This window comes from Ictalurus punctatus, chromosome 6, assembly GCF_001660625.3.
Source record: "Ictalurus punctatus breed USDA103 chromosome 6, Coco_2.0, whole genome shotgun sequence".
Classification (NCBI taxonomy): Eukaryota; Metazoa; Chordata; class Actinopteri; order Siluriformes; family Ictaluridae; genus Ictalurus; species Ictalurus punctatus.
In genome coordinates this window covers 7,123,376-7,136,830 of record NC_030421.2, presented here as the reverse complement: position 1 = coordinate 7,136,830, position 13,455 = coordinate 7,123,376, and the positions used below count along the sequence as shown (strand labels likewise).

The 13,455-nt window shown below is 40.4% G+C and overlaps 1 protein-coding gene across 2 annotated transcripts in view; it reads left to right on the top strand.

Annotated features, from left to right (window-relative positions):
* ttn.1 (titin, tandem duplicate 1) overlaps positions 1-13,455 on the top strand; it is a 148,558-nt gene that overhangs the window by 126,554 nt on the left and 8,549 nt on the right. For both annotated transcript variants that reach the window (XM_053680801.1, XM_053680800.1), the window contains 23 exons: positions 17-1,783; positions 1,891-2,184; positions 2,270-2,554; positions 2,640-2,939; positions 3,039-5,105; positions 5,213-5,515; positions 5,605-5,910; positions 5,991-6,281; positions 6,421-6,717; positions 6,802-7,107; positions 7,207-7,509; positions 7,600-7,881; positions 8,020-8,613; positions 8,701-8,988; positions 9,069-9,368; positions 9,482-9,784; positions 9,875-10,177; positions 10,271-10,855; positions 10,943-11,245; positions 11,362-11,661; positions 11,762-12,331; positions 12,431-12,736; positions 12,828-13,421. In XM_053680801.1, coding sequence (XP_053536776.1) covers positions 17-1,783; positions 1,891-2,184; positions 2,270-2,554; positions 2,640-2,939; positions 3,039-5,105; positions 5,213-5,515; positions 5,605-5,910; positions 5,991-6,281; positions 6,421-6,717; positions 6,802-7,107; positions 7,207-7,509; positions 7,600-7,881; positions 8,020-8,613; positions 8,701-8,988; positions 9,069-9,368; positions 9,482-9,784; positions 9,875-10,177; positions 10,271-10,855; positions 10,943-11,245; positions 11,362-11,661; positions 11,762-12,331; positions 12,431-12,736; positions 12,828-13,421 — 11,247 coding nt within the window. The remainder of the gene's footprint in view (positions 1-16; positions 1,784-1,890; positions 2,185-2,269; positions 2,555-2,639; positions 2,940-3,038; positions 5,106-5,212; positions 5,516-5,604; positions 5,911-5,990; positions 6,282-6,420; positions 6,718-6,801; positions 7,108-7,206; positions 7,510-7,599; positions 7,882-8,019; positions 8,614-8,700; positions 8,989-9,068; positions 9,369-9,481; positions 9,785-9,874; positions 10,178-10,270; positions 10,856-10,942; positions 11,246-11,361; positions 11,662-11,761; positions 12,332-12,430; positions 12,737-12,827; positions 13,422-13,455) is intronic.

Below are 13,455 nucleotides of genomic sequence, written 5' to 3'. Positions count from 1 at the left end.
GTGGTTTCTTTTGCAGAGGAAGCTGAAGTTGACAAAGATGTTGCAATGAGAACTCATTACATTGTCAAAGCTGGAAAAGATGTTGAGATCATGGTTCCTTTAAAAGGCAGACCGGCTCCAAGTGTTTCTTGGAAGAAAGAAGACCAAAACATTGATAATGACCCTAAATATTATATACACAACACATATACTTCATCATGTCTCGTACTTTCACAAGTAACCCGTAATGATAGTGGCAAATACACTATTGAGATATCAAATGGAGTAGGACAACCAAAATCATTGACATTATCTGTAAAAGTACAGGACAGTCCTTCTGCCTGTAGAAATCTGGTCCTGAAAGATGTCACTCGTGGCAAAGTGATCTTATGCTGGGAACCTCCTCTGCTTGATGGCGGTGCAGAAATTACTAACTATATAGTTGAGAAAAGAGACTCTTCAAAGCGCATATACGCTGCTGTAACCAACAAATGCATGGAAACGACATATGAAATTGATGAGCTCTCTGAGAAGATATCATACTTTTTCCGTGTATCAGCAGAAAATGAAAATGGAGTTGGTGAGCCATGTGAGACAGCAGAGCCAATTAAAGCCACTGAGAAACCTGGTACTGTCAAAGATCTTGCTATGAAAGACTCCTCAAAAACATCAGTAACACTACAGTGGAACAAACCAGATTATGATGGTGGTAGCATTATTACCGATTATATAATTGAAAAGAAACTTCAGGGTCAGGAAGAATGGGCTCCTGCTGGAACAAACAAGCATTGTGAGCATGAGGTCACAAAACTTAAGGAACTCACAGACATGTTCTTCAGAGTCTGCTCAAGGAATGAGAAGGGCAACAGTGACTTTACAGAGATTGGTCCAATTAAAGTAAAGGACTATATCATTCCACCAGAGGCAAACCTTGAGGAGTATCCTGATGGACAGGTCAGTGTTCGCATTGGTCACAATGTACATATTGAGCTTCCATACAGAGGTAAACCAAGGCCATCAGTTACTTGGCTAAAGGACAATTTGCCACTGAAAGAGAGTGAAAAGGTTCGCTTCAAGAAGACAGAAAACAAGGCAACTCTTATGATAAAGAATGTAGAAAAAGAGAATGGTGGTAAATATACACTTACGCTTGACAACAAGATCTGCAGGAAATCGTTCCATATACAGGTCATTACCCTTGGAACACCATCCAGGCCCATTGGACCAATTCGTTTGGATGAAGTCAGAGCAGAAAGTATAAGGATATCTTGGGATGAACCAAATGATGATGGTGGTGGAGAAATAACCTGCTATAGTGTTGAAAAACGTGACACCTCTAAGCCAGATTGGAAGATGGCTTGTTCAAGTGTTATAGGTACTACATTCAATGTACCAAATTTAATCAAAGGAACACAGTATCAATTTAGAGTATGCGCAGAGAACAGGTACGGTGTGAGTGAGCCTCTAGTTTCACAAAATGTTATTGCAAAGCACGAGTTTAGACCTCCAGGTGCACCAGGCATGCCATTTGTCTACAATGTCACTAATGATGGCATGACTATTCAGTGGGACGCACCTATTTTTGATGGTGGTTGCCCAATACTTGGTTACAATGTTGAAAAGAAAGAGACAAACAGCATCATGTGGCAAAAGGTCAACACTGTCTTGGTGACCGCAAGGGAATATAGAATTATCGGCCTTATTGAAGGACTGCAATACCAATTCAGAGTCTATGCTCAAAATGATGCTGGATACAGTCGTATGAGTGATGAGAGCAAACCAAATATGGCTGTTTCTCCTGTTGGTGAGTTAATTTAATTAATTATTTTTAAAATCTGAAACAATAATATGTGAAAACCCTGATTCCCTCTGAAAACTTATCTTAATGTTTTAATGATATTTACATCATAGATCCTCCTGGAACTCCTGACTACATTGATGTAACAAGTGAATCTGTGAAACTGAAATGGGATGCACCTAAAAGAGATGGTGGAAGCAAAATTGTTGCCTACAACATTGAGAAACGTCAGGGCCAGGGTCGCTGGTTGAAGACGAACTTCACAGATGTAACTGAGACAGAGTTTATAGTGACTGGTCTAACTTGTGGTGAACGGTATGAATTCAGAGTTATAGCAAGGAATGCCATTGGCACCATCAGCCCACCTTCTCAGTCTTCTGGCTATGTTCTCATCAGAGACGAAAGCTGTAAGTTCATACAATACAATACTTTCATACTCTAACACCCCTTGTATTATAATTAATGGTAATTAATTCTTTCTATCCTTTACAGCTGCTCCAAATATTGAATTTGGACAGGAGTACTTTGAAGGGGTTGCCATCAAAGCAGGGGAAAACATCAAGCTTAAAGTCTCAATTATAGGAAGACCAACACCCAAGATCAAATGGTTCAGGGATGATGTTGAACTAACTAAGAAGATGGTAGATATCACAACAACTGCTGGCTCAAGCACCCTCTTTATTAGAGATGCTGACCGCTCTCACCGTGGGGTCTATTCTGTAGAAGCCAAGAATCACTGTGGAACCAAGAAAGAGCAAATTAAAGTTGAAGTCTTTGGTATGCATAATCACATATTTCCTTACACAACTTTTGACATTTGTGTATGTTTTATCCATTGCATCTAATTTTGTGATGCTTTTAGATACACCTGGAGAGCCTGTTGGACCAGTTGTCTTCACAAATATCTCAGAAGGCAAAGCTACATTTTCATGGAATCCACCAGAAAATGATGGCTGCTCTGAGGTCACTCATTATGTTATTGAGAAGCGCGAGACCTCCAAAATTTCCTGGACACTTGTTACAGATCACTGTGTGGAGTGTACATACAATGCTACCAAACTGATCAAGACCAATGAGTACCAGTTCCGTGTGTCTGCTGTAAACAGGTTTGGGGTCAGTAGACCACTGGATTCTGTTCCTGTCATTGCCCAAATGCAATATAGTAAGTGTGTCTGCAGATTATATTATAATTTCCATACAACATTGTTAGACAAAAAAACAACAGCAAGTTAATAAAATTGTATTATTTTCTTTCCTGCAGCCATTCCAGACTCTCCTGGTACTCCTGATGCGACTAATGTTGATGGAGAGAGTATTACAATCAACTGGACTGCACCGACAAATGATGGAGGAAATGCAATTAAACATTACATCGTTGAAAGGCGTGAGAAGAAAACTGGGCGCTGGGTGAAGGTTTTGACTAGGAAACCAATTACTGAGACTGCCCACAGAGTAACTCATCTCACTGAGAATGTGGAATATGAATTCCGTGTTTATGCTTTTAATGATGCTGGAGTTGGCGCTCCAAGTAATATTTCAATGCCTATTAAATGCGCAGAGCCAACTGAAGAACCAGATGGTCCTTCAATTGTAAATGTTACTGATACCACCAACACGTCTGTCAGTCTGGAATGGACCAGACCTGGTTATGATGGTGGCATGGAGGTCCAGGGATACATCATTGAGGTGTGCAAAGGAGCTGAAACAGAATGGCATAGGGTCAATGAAGATATTTGCATTGTCACAAAGTACACTGCCACTGGTTTGGAAACAGGTGCAGAATACAAGTTTCGTATTAGTGCAGTTAATGCAGTTGGAAAGGGTGACCCTAAAGAGATCCCTGAGCCAGTCCAAGCAGTGGACAGACTGTCTGCACCAGAGATTGATATTGATGCAAGCTTCCAACAGACACACATTGTGAAAAGTGGTGGCAGTGTATGTCTCTGTGTAGCTTTCAAAGGAAAACCAGCACCTACAGCTTCATGGATAAAGGTGGATGGTGAACTTGGGGTAATGGCTGATGTAACTACTACAGAGACTGTCACTCATTTGGCACTGGGAAATTGTACACGAAATGACAGTGGAAAATACACTCTCACTCTTGAGAACAGCATTGGTAGCAAATCCATCACTTTTACAGTTAAAGTGCTGGACACACCTGGAGCACCAGGTCCTCTCATGTTCAAGGATGTTACAAGAGGCGCCCTTACACTTATGTGGGAGCCTCCAGTCAGTGATGGTGGTGCACGTGTTCATCACTATGTTGTGGAGAAGCGTGAGGCTAGCCGACGTACATGGACAGAAGCAGCACCTAAGTGCACTCAAACATATTTGAGAATTTCTGAGCTCCTGGAAGGAGTACCCTACTTCTTTAAGGTAATGGCAGAAAATCAGTATGGCCTTGGTGAGGCTTATGAAATGCCTGATCCAATTATTGCCACAGCTGAACCAGCTCCACCAAAGAGACTGGACATTATTGATACCACTGATACAACAGTTACTCTTGCCTGGATGAAGCCTGAACATGATGGTGGCAGCCGTATAACAGCTTACTGTGTGGAGGCTAAACCAAAGGGAACAGATAAATGGGTTGTTGGAGGTTCTACAAAAAACCTAAGTCTTGTCGTTGAGGGCTTAACTGAAGGTACAGAGTATGAATTCCGTGTCAAAGCAAAGAATGATGCAGGTTACAGTGTACCTAGAGAGGCTCTTTCTTCTGTTGTTGTTAAAGAGCCCCGTATTGAGCCAACTGCAGATCTCAGTGGCATTACCAACCAGCTTATCACTTGCAAATCTGGCAGTTCATTTGAAATTGATGTTCCAATTAGTGGCAGACCAGCACCAAAAATCATTTGGAAGCTTGAGGAAATGAGACTAAAGGAAACTGACAGGGTCTCAATCAAGACCACCAAAAATAGGACCACACTGACAGTTAAAGAAAGTATGCGAGGTGATGGAGGAAGGTACTTCCTTACCCTTGAGAATGTGGCAGGGGCTAAAACTTTTATTGTCACTGTCAATGTGATTGGCAGACCCAGTCCTCCAGAGGGGCCTATTGAGATTTCTTCAGTTACAGCTGAGTCTTGTGATTTGTCATGGAATGAGCCTGAGGATGATGGTGGAACTGAAATAACAAACTACATTGTTGAGAAGCGTGAGTCTGGCTCAATTGCCTGGCAGCTTATCAACTCTAGCGTGAAACGAAAATCATTCCATGTTTCACATCTAACAAAATACATGCAGTACACATTCCGAGTCTCTGCAGAAAACAGATTTGGTGTGAGCAAACCAACTGAGTCTGAAACCATTGTTGCAGAGCATCCATTTGGTGAGCAATTAAATATGACAGTAGTAGGAGATACTTATTACAAAATTTTATGTTATTGCTGAAGAATAATTTGATTCTCTCATAATTTTACTATTTTTCTGCTACAGTTCCTCCAGGGCCTCCAACTAGACCAGAAGTGTTTGCTGTTACTTCTAACAGCATGAGCATTCGTTGGGAGGAACCGTACCATGATGGTGGTAGTAAGGTCACTGGGTACTGGATTGAGAAAAAGGAACGCAACACTATTCTCTGGGTCAGAGAAAACACCATTCCCTGTTTTGACTGTTACTACAAGGTGGACAGCCTTATTGAAGGTCTTGAATACCAGTTCAGAGTGTATGCTATGAATAGTGCTGGCCTCAGCAAAGCAAGTGAAGCCTCAAAGAGAGCTATGGCTCAAAATCCAGTTGGCAAGTTTTACTAAATTAATTTTCAGACACACATGTACACAAATAATTTTTCAAACATACTAATTTATTTAATATATTTACCCTTCAAGATCCTCCAGGCAAGCCAGAAGTAACTGATGTGTCAAGATCAACAGTGTCAATTAAATGGTCTGTGCCTCTGAATGATGGTGGACACCCAATTGTAGGTTACATTGTTGAGCGTAAGCCATATACTGTCTCTGGAGATGGAAGATGGCTGAAGTGTAATTACACTAATGTTACTGATACAAACTTCACCATTACTGCACTGGGAGAAGGAGAAGTATACGAGTTCCGTGTGATTGCGAAGAATGCTAATGGAGTGCTCAGCATGGCATCAGTTTCAACAGGAGCAGTGACTTGCAAAGCTGAATACAGTAAGACTCAAATTACATTTGCAAATTTTGTAGTGAAATAACTGTATTCAAAGATCTAAAACATTACTTATTTTTTATAGTACCTCCCAAAGCAGAACTGGATAGCAAACTTCTTGTGGACACAGTTACAGTCAGAGCAGGGTCAGACCTGGTTCTTGATGCTTCTGTTGGTGGCAAACCTGATCCAAAAGTCTCCTGGGCCAAAGGACAGAAGGAGCTAGATCTTTGTGAGAAATATTCTTTACAGTATTCTAGCACCCGTGCTCTGGCAATTATCAAGTTCTGTGACAGAGATGATACTGGAAGGTATGTTCTGACAGTGAAGAATGCAAGTGGAACCAAAACAGCTGAAGTCAATGTGAAGGTGCTTGGTAAGTAAAATAATTCTGCATTGCATATTTAAAAACATAATCATGTTTTAAAATTATATTTAAAAGGAGCTTAAATGAGGACATTCAGCTTAGCCCTAAATGTTCCATTGTTCTATTCTGAATTTGTTCTTTTTTCAAGATACACCGGGCCCATGCCAGGAGATAAACGTAAGAAATGTAACTAAAGAAAAATGCACTGTGTCCTGGAAAGAGCCACTAGAGGATGGTGGTGACCCCATCACACACTATATTGTGGAGAGAAGGGACACTAACAGACTCAACTGGGTCATCGTGGAGGCTGAATGCAAGGCCCTTGTCTGTGACATTACTAGACTTTTCAAGAATAATGAATATATTTTCCGTATCAGAGGTGTAAACAAGTATGGACCTGGTGTGGCACTGCAGTCTTCACCCATCATTGCAAGAAACTCATTCAGTAAGTAAAAAGGTTGAGTTACCTTGCATTGAATTTTATTTTAAAAGAAGGGATATGTTTATCTATTCTATTGTTCACCTGCAGCTATTCCATCACCTCCGGGAGCACCAGAGATCATTGCAGTTGGAAAAGACTTTGCAACAATTGAGTGGCTAAAACCTGAAAATGATGGTGGTAGTGAAATCGTAAACTACCTCATTGAGAAGAAAGAGAGAAAAAGCATCAGATGGATCAAGGTTAATAAAGACACTATACTCAAGGACACAACCTTCAAGGTTACCGATCTACAGGAGGGAAACATTTATCAGTTCCGTGTTACAGCCATTAATGCTGCTGGAGATAGTGAGCCTAGTGAAGTGTCCATGTATGCAGTATGCAGAGTACCAACAGGTACATTATTTACACTGTGAATTTGTGTAGCAAAATGAATATAGTGAGTAAAAATGTAATGTTTTTTATTATGCATGAATGTCACATTTTTGTCTGCAGGCAAACCAGATGCTCCTTCAATTCCACGTATAACAGACACCCACAAGGACAGCATTAGTCTGGCCTGGACAAGAGCAGTAGAAGATGGAGGTGCCGATGTTATCGGTTACATTCTTGAAATGCAAGAATTAGGCACAGAGGAATGGATCAAGACGCATGAGAAGAATCTTAGAGTCACAGAACATACTGTGATAGGTTTAACAACCAGCAAAAGGTACCGCTTCAGAGTTGCTGCAGTCAATGTCAATGGAGCAGGTGACTTTAGTGACCCATGTACTGAAGTAGAGCCTGTTGAAAGAATCGGTATGACTTAACAGTTAAAACATACTTAAAGTTATCTACCTGTGAAAGATAAGATTTGTTAGAATTACCAAAACTTATTACTTTTCTCAGAAATACCTGATCTTGAGCTTCCTGATGATTTAAAGAAAACAATATGCCTGAGAGCTGGAAGCTCAATGCGTCTTCATGTAGCTGTTACTGGAAGACCAGTTCCAGCTATTACCTGGAACAAGCCTGGTGTGGATCTCCAAAACCGTGGATTCATTGAAGTGACAGATACCGCCACAACTCTTATCATTGACAAGGTGCACCGCTATGATGCTGGAATATACACCCTCGAGGCCTCTAATTCAGCTGGCAAGAAGGATGCTAGCATTCTGGTCAAGATCTACGGTATGTTCATATATTGTTGTGTTTATATATTTATATATATATATATATATATATATATATATATAGAGAGAGAGAGAGAGAGAGAGACAGACAAACCCTGCTTAATTATTTGTTTAATTTTATGCTTTTCAATTTTAGATACTCCTGGTCCACCAGGCCCCATTAAAATAAAAGAGCTCACAACAGAGTTTGCTCACATTATATGGGATGCCCCTGAGGTTGATGGTGGAGCACCTGTTAACAATTATATCATTGAGAGAAGAGAAACATCAATGAGAGCCTACAAAACAGTTACTTCTAAATGCAGCAAGACATCATATAAAATTACAGGACTGTTAGAGGGAATGCTCTACTATTTCAGAGTGTTGCCAGAAAACATCTATGGTATAGGTGAACCTGTTGAGACACTAGATGCTGTGTTAGTGTGTGAAGTGCCACTGCCTCCAGCTAAACTTGACATTGTAGACATCACAAAGTCATCTGTTACTCTTGGATGGGAGAAACCTAAACATGATGGAGGCAGCAGAATCATTGGTTACATTGTTGAAGCTTGCAAGGCTGGTACAGACAAATGGATGAAGGTTGTTACTTTAAAATTAACAGACTTTGAATACACTATTGAAAAACTGAATGAAAATGAGCAGTACCTATTCAGGGTACGTGCTCTCAACAGCAGAGGTATTGGTGAAGCCAAAGAAATTGTTACACCTGTAATAGTGCAAGAACAAAGAGGTATGTACCATTCATAATTTTAGAATTCAAATAAATAAAATAGATCGGTGCCAAGATTTGTTTGACTCGCACATCTTTCTCTTTCAGTTATGCCAAAGGTTGATCTATCACGCATTCCACAAAAGATGATCAGTGTTTTGGCAGGCAAACCACTTGAACTTGATTTGCCAATCTTTGGAAGGCCACCTCCAGTTTCCACCTGGTATTTTAATGACAATAGATTGAAGACACAGGAACGTGTGAAGATTCAGTCTACTGCGAAATTCTCCAGGTTAACTATTCTTGACACCACAATTGATGATACTGGAGAATACATCCTTGAAGTAAAGAATATTACAGGAATTACTACAGAGCAAATTAAAGTAATCATTCTTGGTAAGTCAGCTGTCTGATATAACCTGTCAATCTGCCATATTCATTTTTTTTCTTCATATTTCTTATTATTTTATTTTCAGACAAACCTGATCCGCCTACAGGACCTATTCGTTTTGATGAGATAGATGCAACCTCAGTTCTAATAAGCTGGGACCCACCAGAGAGGGATGGAGGTGCTCCTGTAACTAACTATGTTGTTGAACAACGTGATGCTCATCGTCCAGGATGGGTACCTGTTTCTGAATCAGTTAGCAGGCCAACCTTTAAATTTGACAGATTGACAGAGGGAGACGAATATGTCTTCCGTGTTTCAGCAGTCAATCGCTACGGTGCTGGAGAGTTCTTGCAATCAGAAATTGTGGAATGCAGGAGTTCCAAATGTAAGAACAACAGCATAGTTCATGTTATATAGATATTATATTTATATAATGTATCTATTCCATATTACCTAACATGTGCAATCAAACTAACACAAACATTTTTTTGGTGACAGCCATTCCCGGACCACCAGGCCGCCCGATAGTATTTGATGTGTCTCGGGATGGCATGACCATTGCCTGGGAACCACCAGATGAGGACGGTGGTTTGGAGATATCTGGCTACATCATCGAGCGCAAGGAGGTCAGAGCTGACAGATGGGTCCGTGCTAATAAGAACCCTGTGACAATGACAAGATACAGATCCACTGGTCTTATTGAGGGCCTGGAATATGAGCACAGAGTCACAGCCATCAATGCTAGAGGTGTTGGTAAACCCAGTCTACTCTCGAAACCAGCTGTGGCAACTGATCCAGTTGGTAAGGGTATTTTTTTAATCGTGTGTATCTTTGTGTAGTGAAATTAGTAGTTGTTAAGCCAAATTTTATAACAATTACCAATCTTTATAGATCCACCTGGCTCACCTCAGAACCCGAGAATCACAGAGACTACAAAGACATCTGTGTCTTTAGCCTGGAATCCACCTGATGAGGAGGGTGGCTCTAAAGTAACTGGTTATCTAATTGAGATGCAGAAGGCTGGTTCTGTAGCCTGGATTAAGTGCAATACTACACCTACAATGATTTGTGAATACACCCTGACAAAAATGCCTCAGGGTGAGGAGTTCAGATTCAGAGTCTTGGCTTGTAATGCTGGTGGACCAGGCGAACCAGCTGAAGTGCCAAGAACGGTCACTGTGACAGAGATGCTTGGTATGATGTTACTCAGTGTTTATAACTATGAACATCACTATTTGCTGTTGGCTGAGTTATAGTTAACTATTTAATTTATTTGCTATATTTCAGAACCTCCAAGTCATGATCTTGAATCTAAGTACAAAGATATATTTGTTGTCCGACATGGAGCAGTCATCAAACTTTCAGTTCCAATCAAAGGCAAGCCAACGCCTGTTTGCAAATGGACAAAGGATGGTTCTGAGGTCTCTAACCGTGCAATGATTGTCTCCACTGAGGATATTACTGAGCTTGTTATCAAGGATGCTGAAAGGTCTGACTCTGGTTTATACATTCTCCATCTTGAAAATAAATGTGGCAAAAAGATGGTGCAAATCAAGGTCAAGGTTATTGGCCGTCCAGCAGCACCTGAAGGTCCTCTTGGATTTGAGGATATCCAAGCTCATTCTGTAAGAGTGAGCTGGAAGCCACCAAAAGATGATGGTGGCACAGAAATCCTTGGCTATATTGTGGAGCGACGTGTGGCAACAAAGGCAGCCTGGTATACTGTGGACTCCAGAGTGCTTGACACATCTTTTGTGGTTAAAGGACTACATGAAAATGTTGAGTACCACTTTAAGGTGACAGCAGAAAATAAGTTTGGCATCAGTGGCTCCCTTAAATCTGAACAGCCTGTTGTGCCAAAGACTCCAATTTGTAAGTATTTTTTCAACTGTCATTACCAAATGTACTCAGGTTTAATCAACTATAACATTACAAATGCCATGTGTATGTTTACAACAGGTATACCAGAAGCTTCAAGTACACCACCAGAGATCATGGATGTTACTAAGTCCTCTGCTGATTTGGCTTGGATTAAACCTAAAGATGATGGTGGATCACCGATCAATGGATACTTCATTGAATATAAAGAGGTGTCATCTGACAAGTGGGTTCGCCATGAGACGAGAGTTACTTCCACCATGTACACCCTTAGCGGACTCACTACTGATGCAGAATATCAGTTCCGTGTGATTGCTATAAATAACATTGGAGAGAGTGAACCTGGACCTGCATCAGATTCAGTCATATGCAAAGATCCATTTGGTAAGGAAATATGTCTTATTTAATTAACATTTTAGCCACATGTGATTTTAACAGAATGTTTGTTTGTTTTTTTAAAGTTATTTTGCATAACTCTTACTACTCTCTTTCTGCTTTAGACAAACCAAGTCAACCAGGGGAGGTAGACACATTGGCTGTAACTAAAGATTATATAACTATTCGCTGGGAAGCTCCTCAATGTGATGGTGGAAAGCCAGTTCTTGGTTACTGGGTTGAGTACAGAAAATCAGGGGAGAGCACTTGGAAAAAGTGTAACAGGGAGCTATCAAAGGAAAAACAATTTACTCAAGGTGGTTTGCAAGAGGCTACTGAATATGAATTTAGAGTGTTTGCTGAAAATGAAACTGGAATCAGCAGGCCTCGTAGGACTGAAGCAGGAATTAAAACCAAACTAGGTGGTAAGTATTTTTTTAAGTTCATATTTACAATATTGAACTTGGATGATTATTTCATTTTTAACAAAAAAACAATAAACATTTTTTTTTTCTTTTGGAACAGTTGTAACTAAACCAGCTCTCAGAAAAGAGATAGATGAAGTTACTGCCAAGCTTGGACAGACTGCCACCCTAAAATGTCAAATTATTGGAAGGCCTGTTCCAGAAATTAAATGGTACAAAGGTGGAAAGGAACTCAAAGAGGGCCACAAATATGCTGCAACCTCTGATGGCCGTAACCATACTTTAACCATCTCAACGGATCAACAAGAAGATGAAGGCTTGTACACATGCAAGGCTGTGAATGAAGCTGGAGATTGTGAGACCAGTGGAACCTTGGTTCTGGAAGCAGCACCTCAATTCCCTGTCCCATTGACAGACAAAATCTTTGCAGAATGTGGTACAACTGTACGTGTTCATGCTGTGTATATAGGTCGTCCTGAACCCAAAATTATGTGGCTTCATGGGGCCAAACCTGTGGTGCCCTCTGAGAATGTCATCATTGAGAACACAGAGCATTACACTCATTTGATTTTAAAGAATGTCCAACGCAGGGTGAATGGTGGAAAGTACAGAATCAGGATCAACAACCACTTTGGCTCTGCAGATACCGTAACTCAACTTGAAATTCTAGGTGAGGATTTTTAATAAAAATGATAATATATATTCTTATAGTAATTATACTAATTTGAGTATTTTAAAAACTGTAAATAATTTTTTTTTTTCCTTCCAGACAAACCTTGCATGCCAGAAGGGCCTATTGTTCTTGAGGCTTTATTGAAGAATTCTGTGATAATAAGTTGGAAGGCATCAAAAGATGATGGTGGATCAATGATAACAAACTATATTGTGGAGAAGCGTGAAGACAAAGAAGGTGCCGAGTGGCAACTTGTCTCATCGTCTATTACAGGCACCTCATGCCGCATTCCTAATCTTGTGGAAAATGAAGGTTACTTCTTCCGCATTTCGGCACAAAACCGTTATGGTATCAGTGAACCACTGGAGACTCCATCTGCTATTCTTATCAAGAGTCAATTAGGTAAGCTAAGAAATATTAAGAAATAAAAACAAGAATTCAAAATGGAAGAACATGTTGGGTAATTGCCTTTTCCATCTCAAATGTTTTACAGATAAGCCAGGTGCACCACTTAAACCTGTTGTGTCTGGCGTGACCAAGACCTCCTGCATTGTTTCTTGGAAACCACCTCTTAGTGATGGTGGATCCAAGGTCAAAAGTTACAGTCTTGAAAAGAAGGACAAAAAGAAAGGTGAATGGGTTGTGGTAACCTCTGATGAGATTCATCAGACAGTTTATTCAGTAAAGGGGCTTACAGAAGGCCTGGAGTACATTTTCCGTGTGAAATGTGAAAATATTGGTGGAGAGAGTGAATACAGTGAAGAGTCAGACCCTGTTGTTCCAAGAACTGATGCTGAAATACATGCTCCTGCCTTTAAGGAAGACCTCAGAAATATGAGTGTGAAATACAAGAGCAATGCAACATTTGTTTGCAAGATAACAGGACAACCCAAACCTGTGATCAAATGGTTCAAGCGTGGCAAAGAAATTCAGGCAGATGGAATCAAAATCAAGATCCAGGAATTCAAGGGAGGTTATCATCAACTTGTCATTGCTAATGCTGATGATGAAGATTCAACTGTCTATCAGATCAGAGCAACAAACCAGGGAGGCTCAATTTCCGCAACTGTTTCTCTTGATGTTGAAAGTAAGTTTAGAAAAACAGCGGATATTTATGTTAC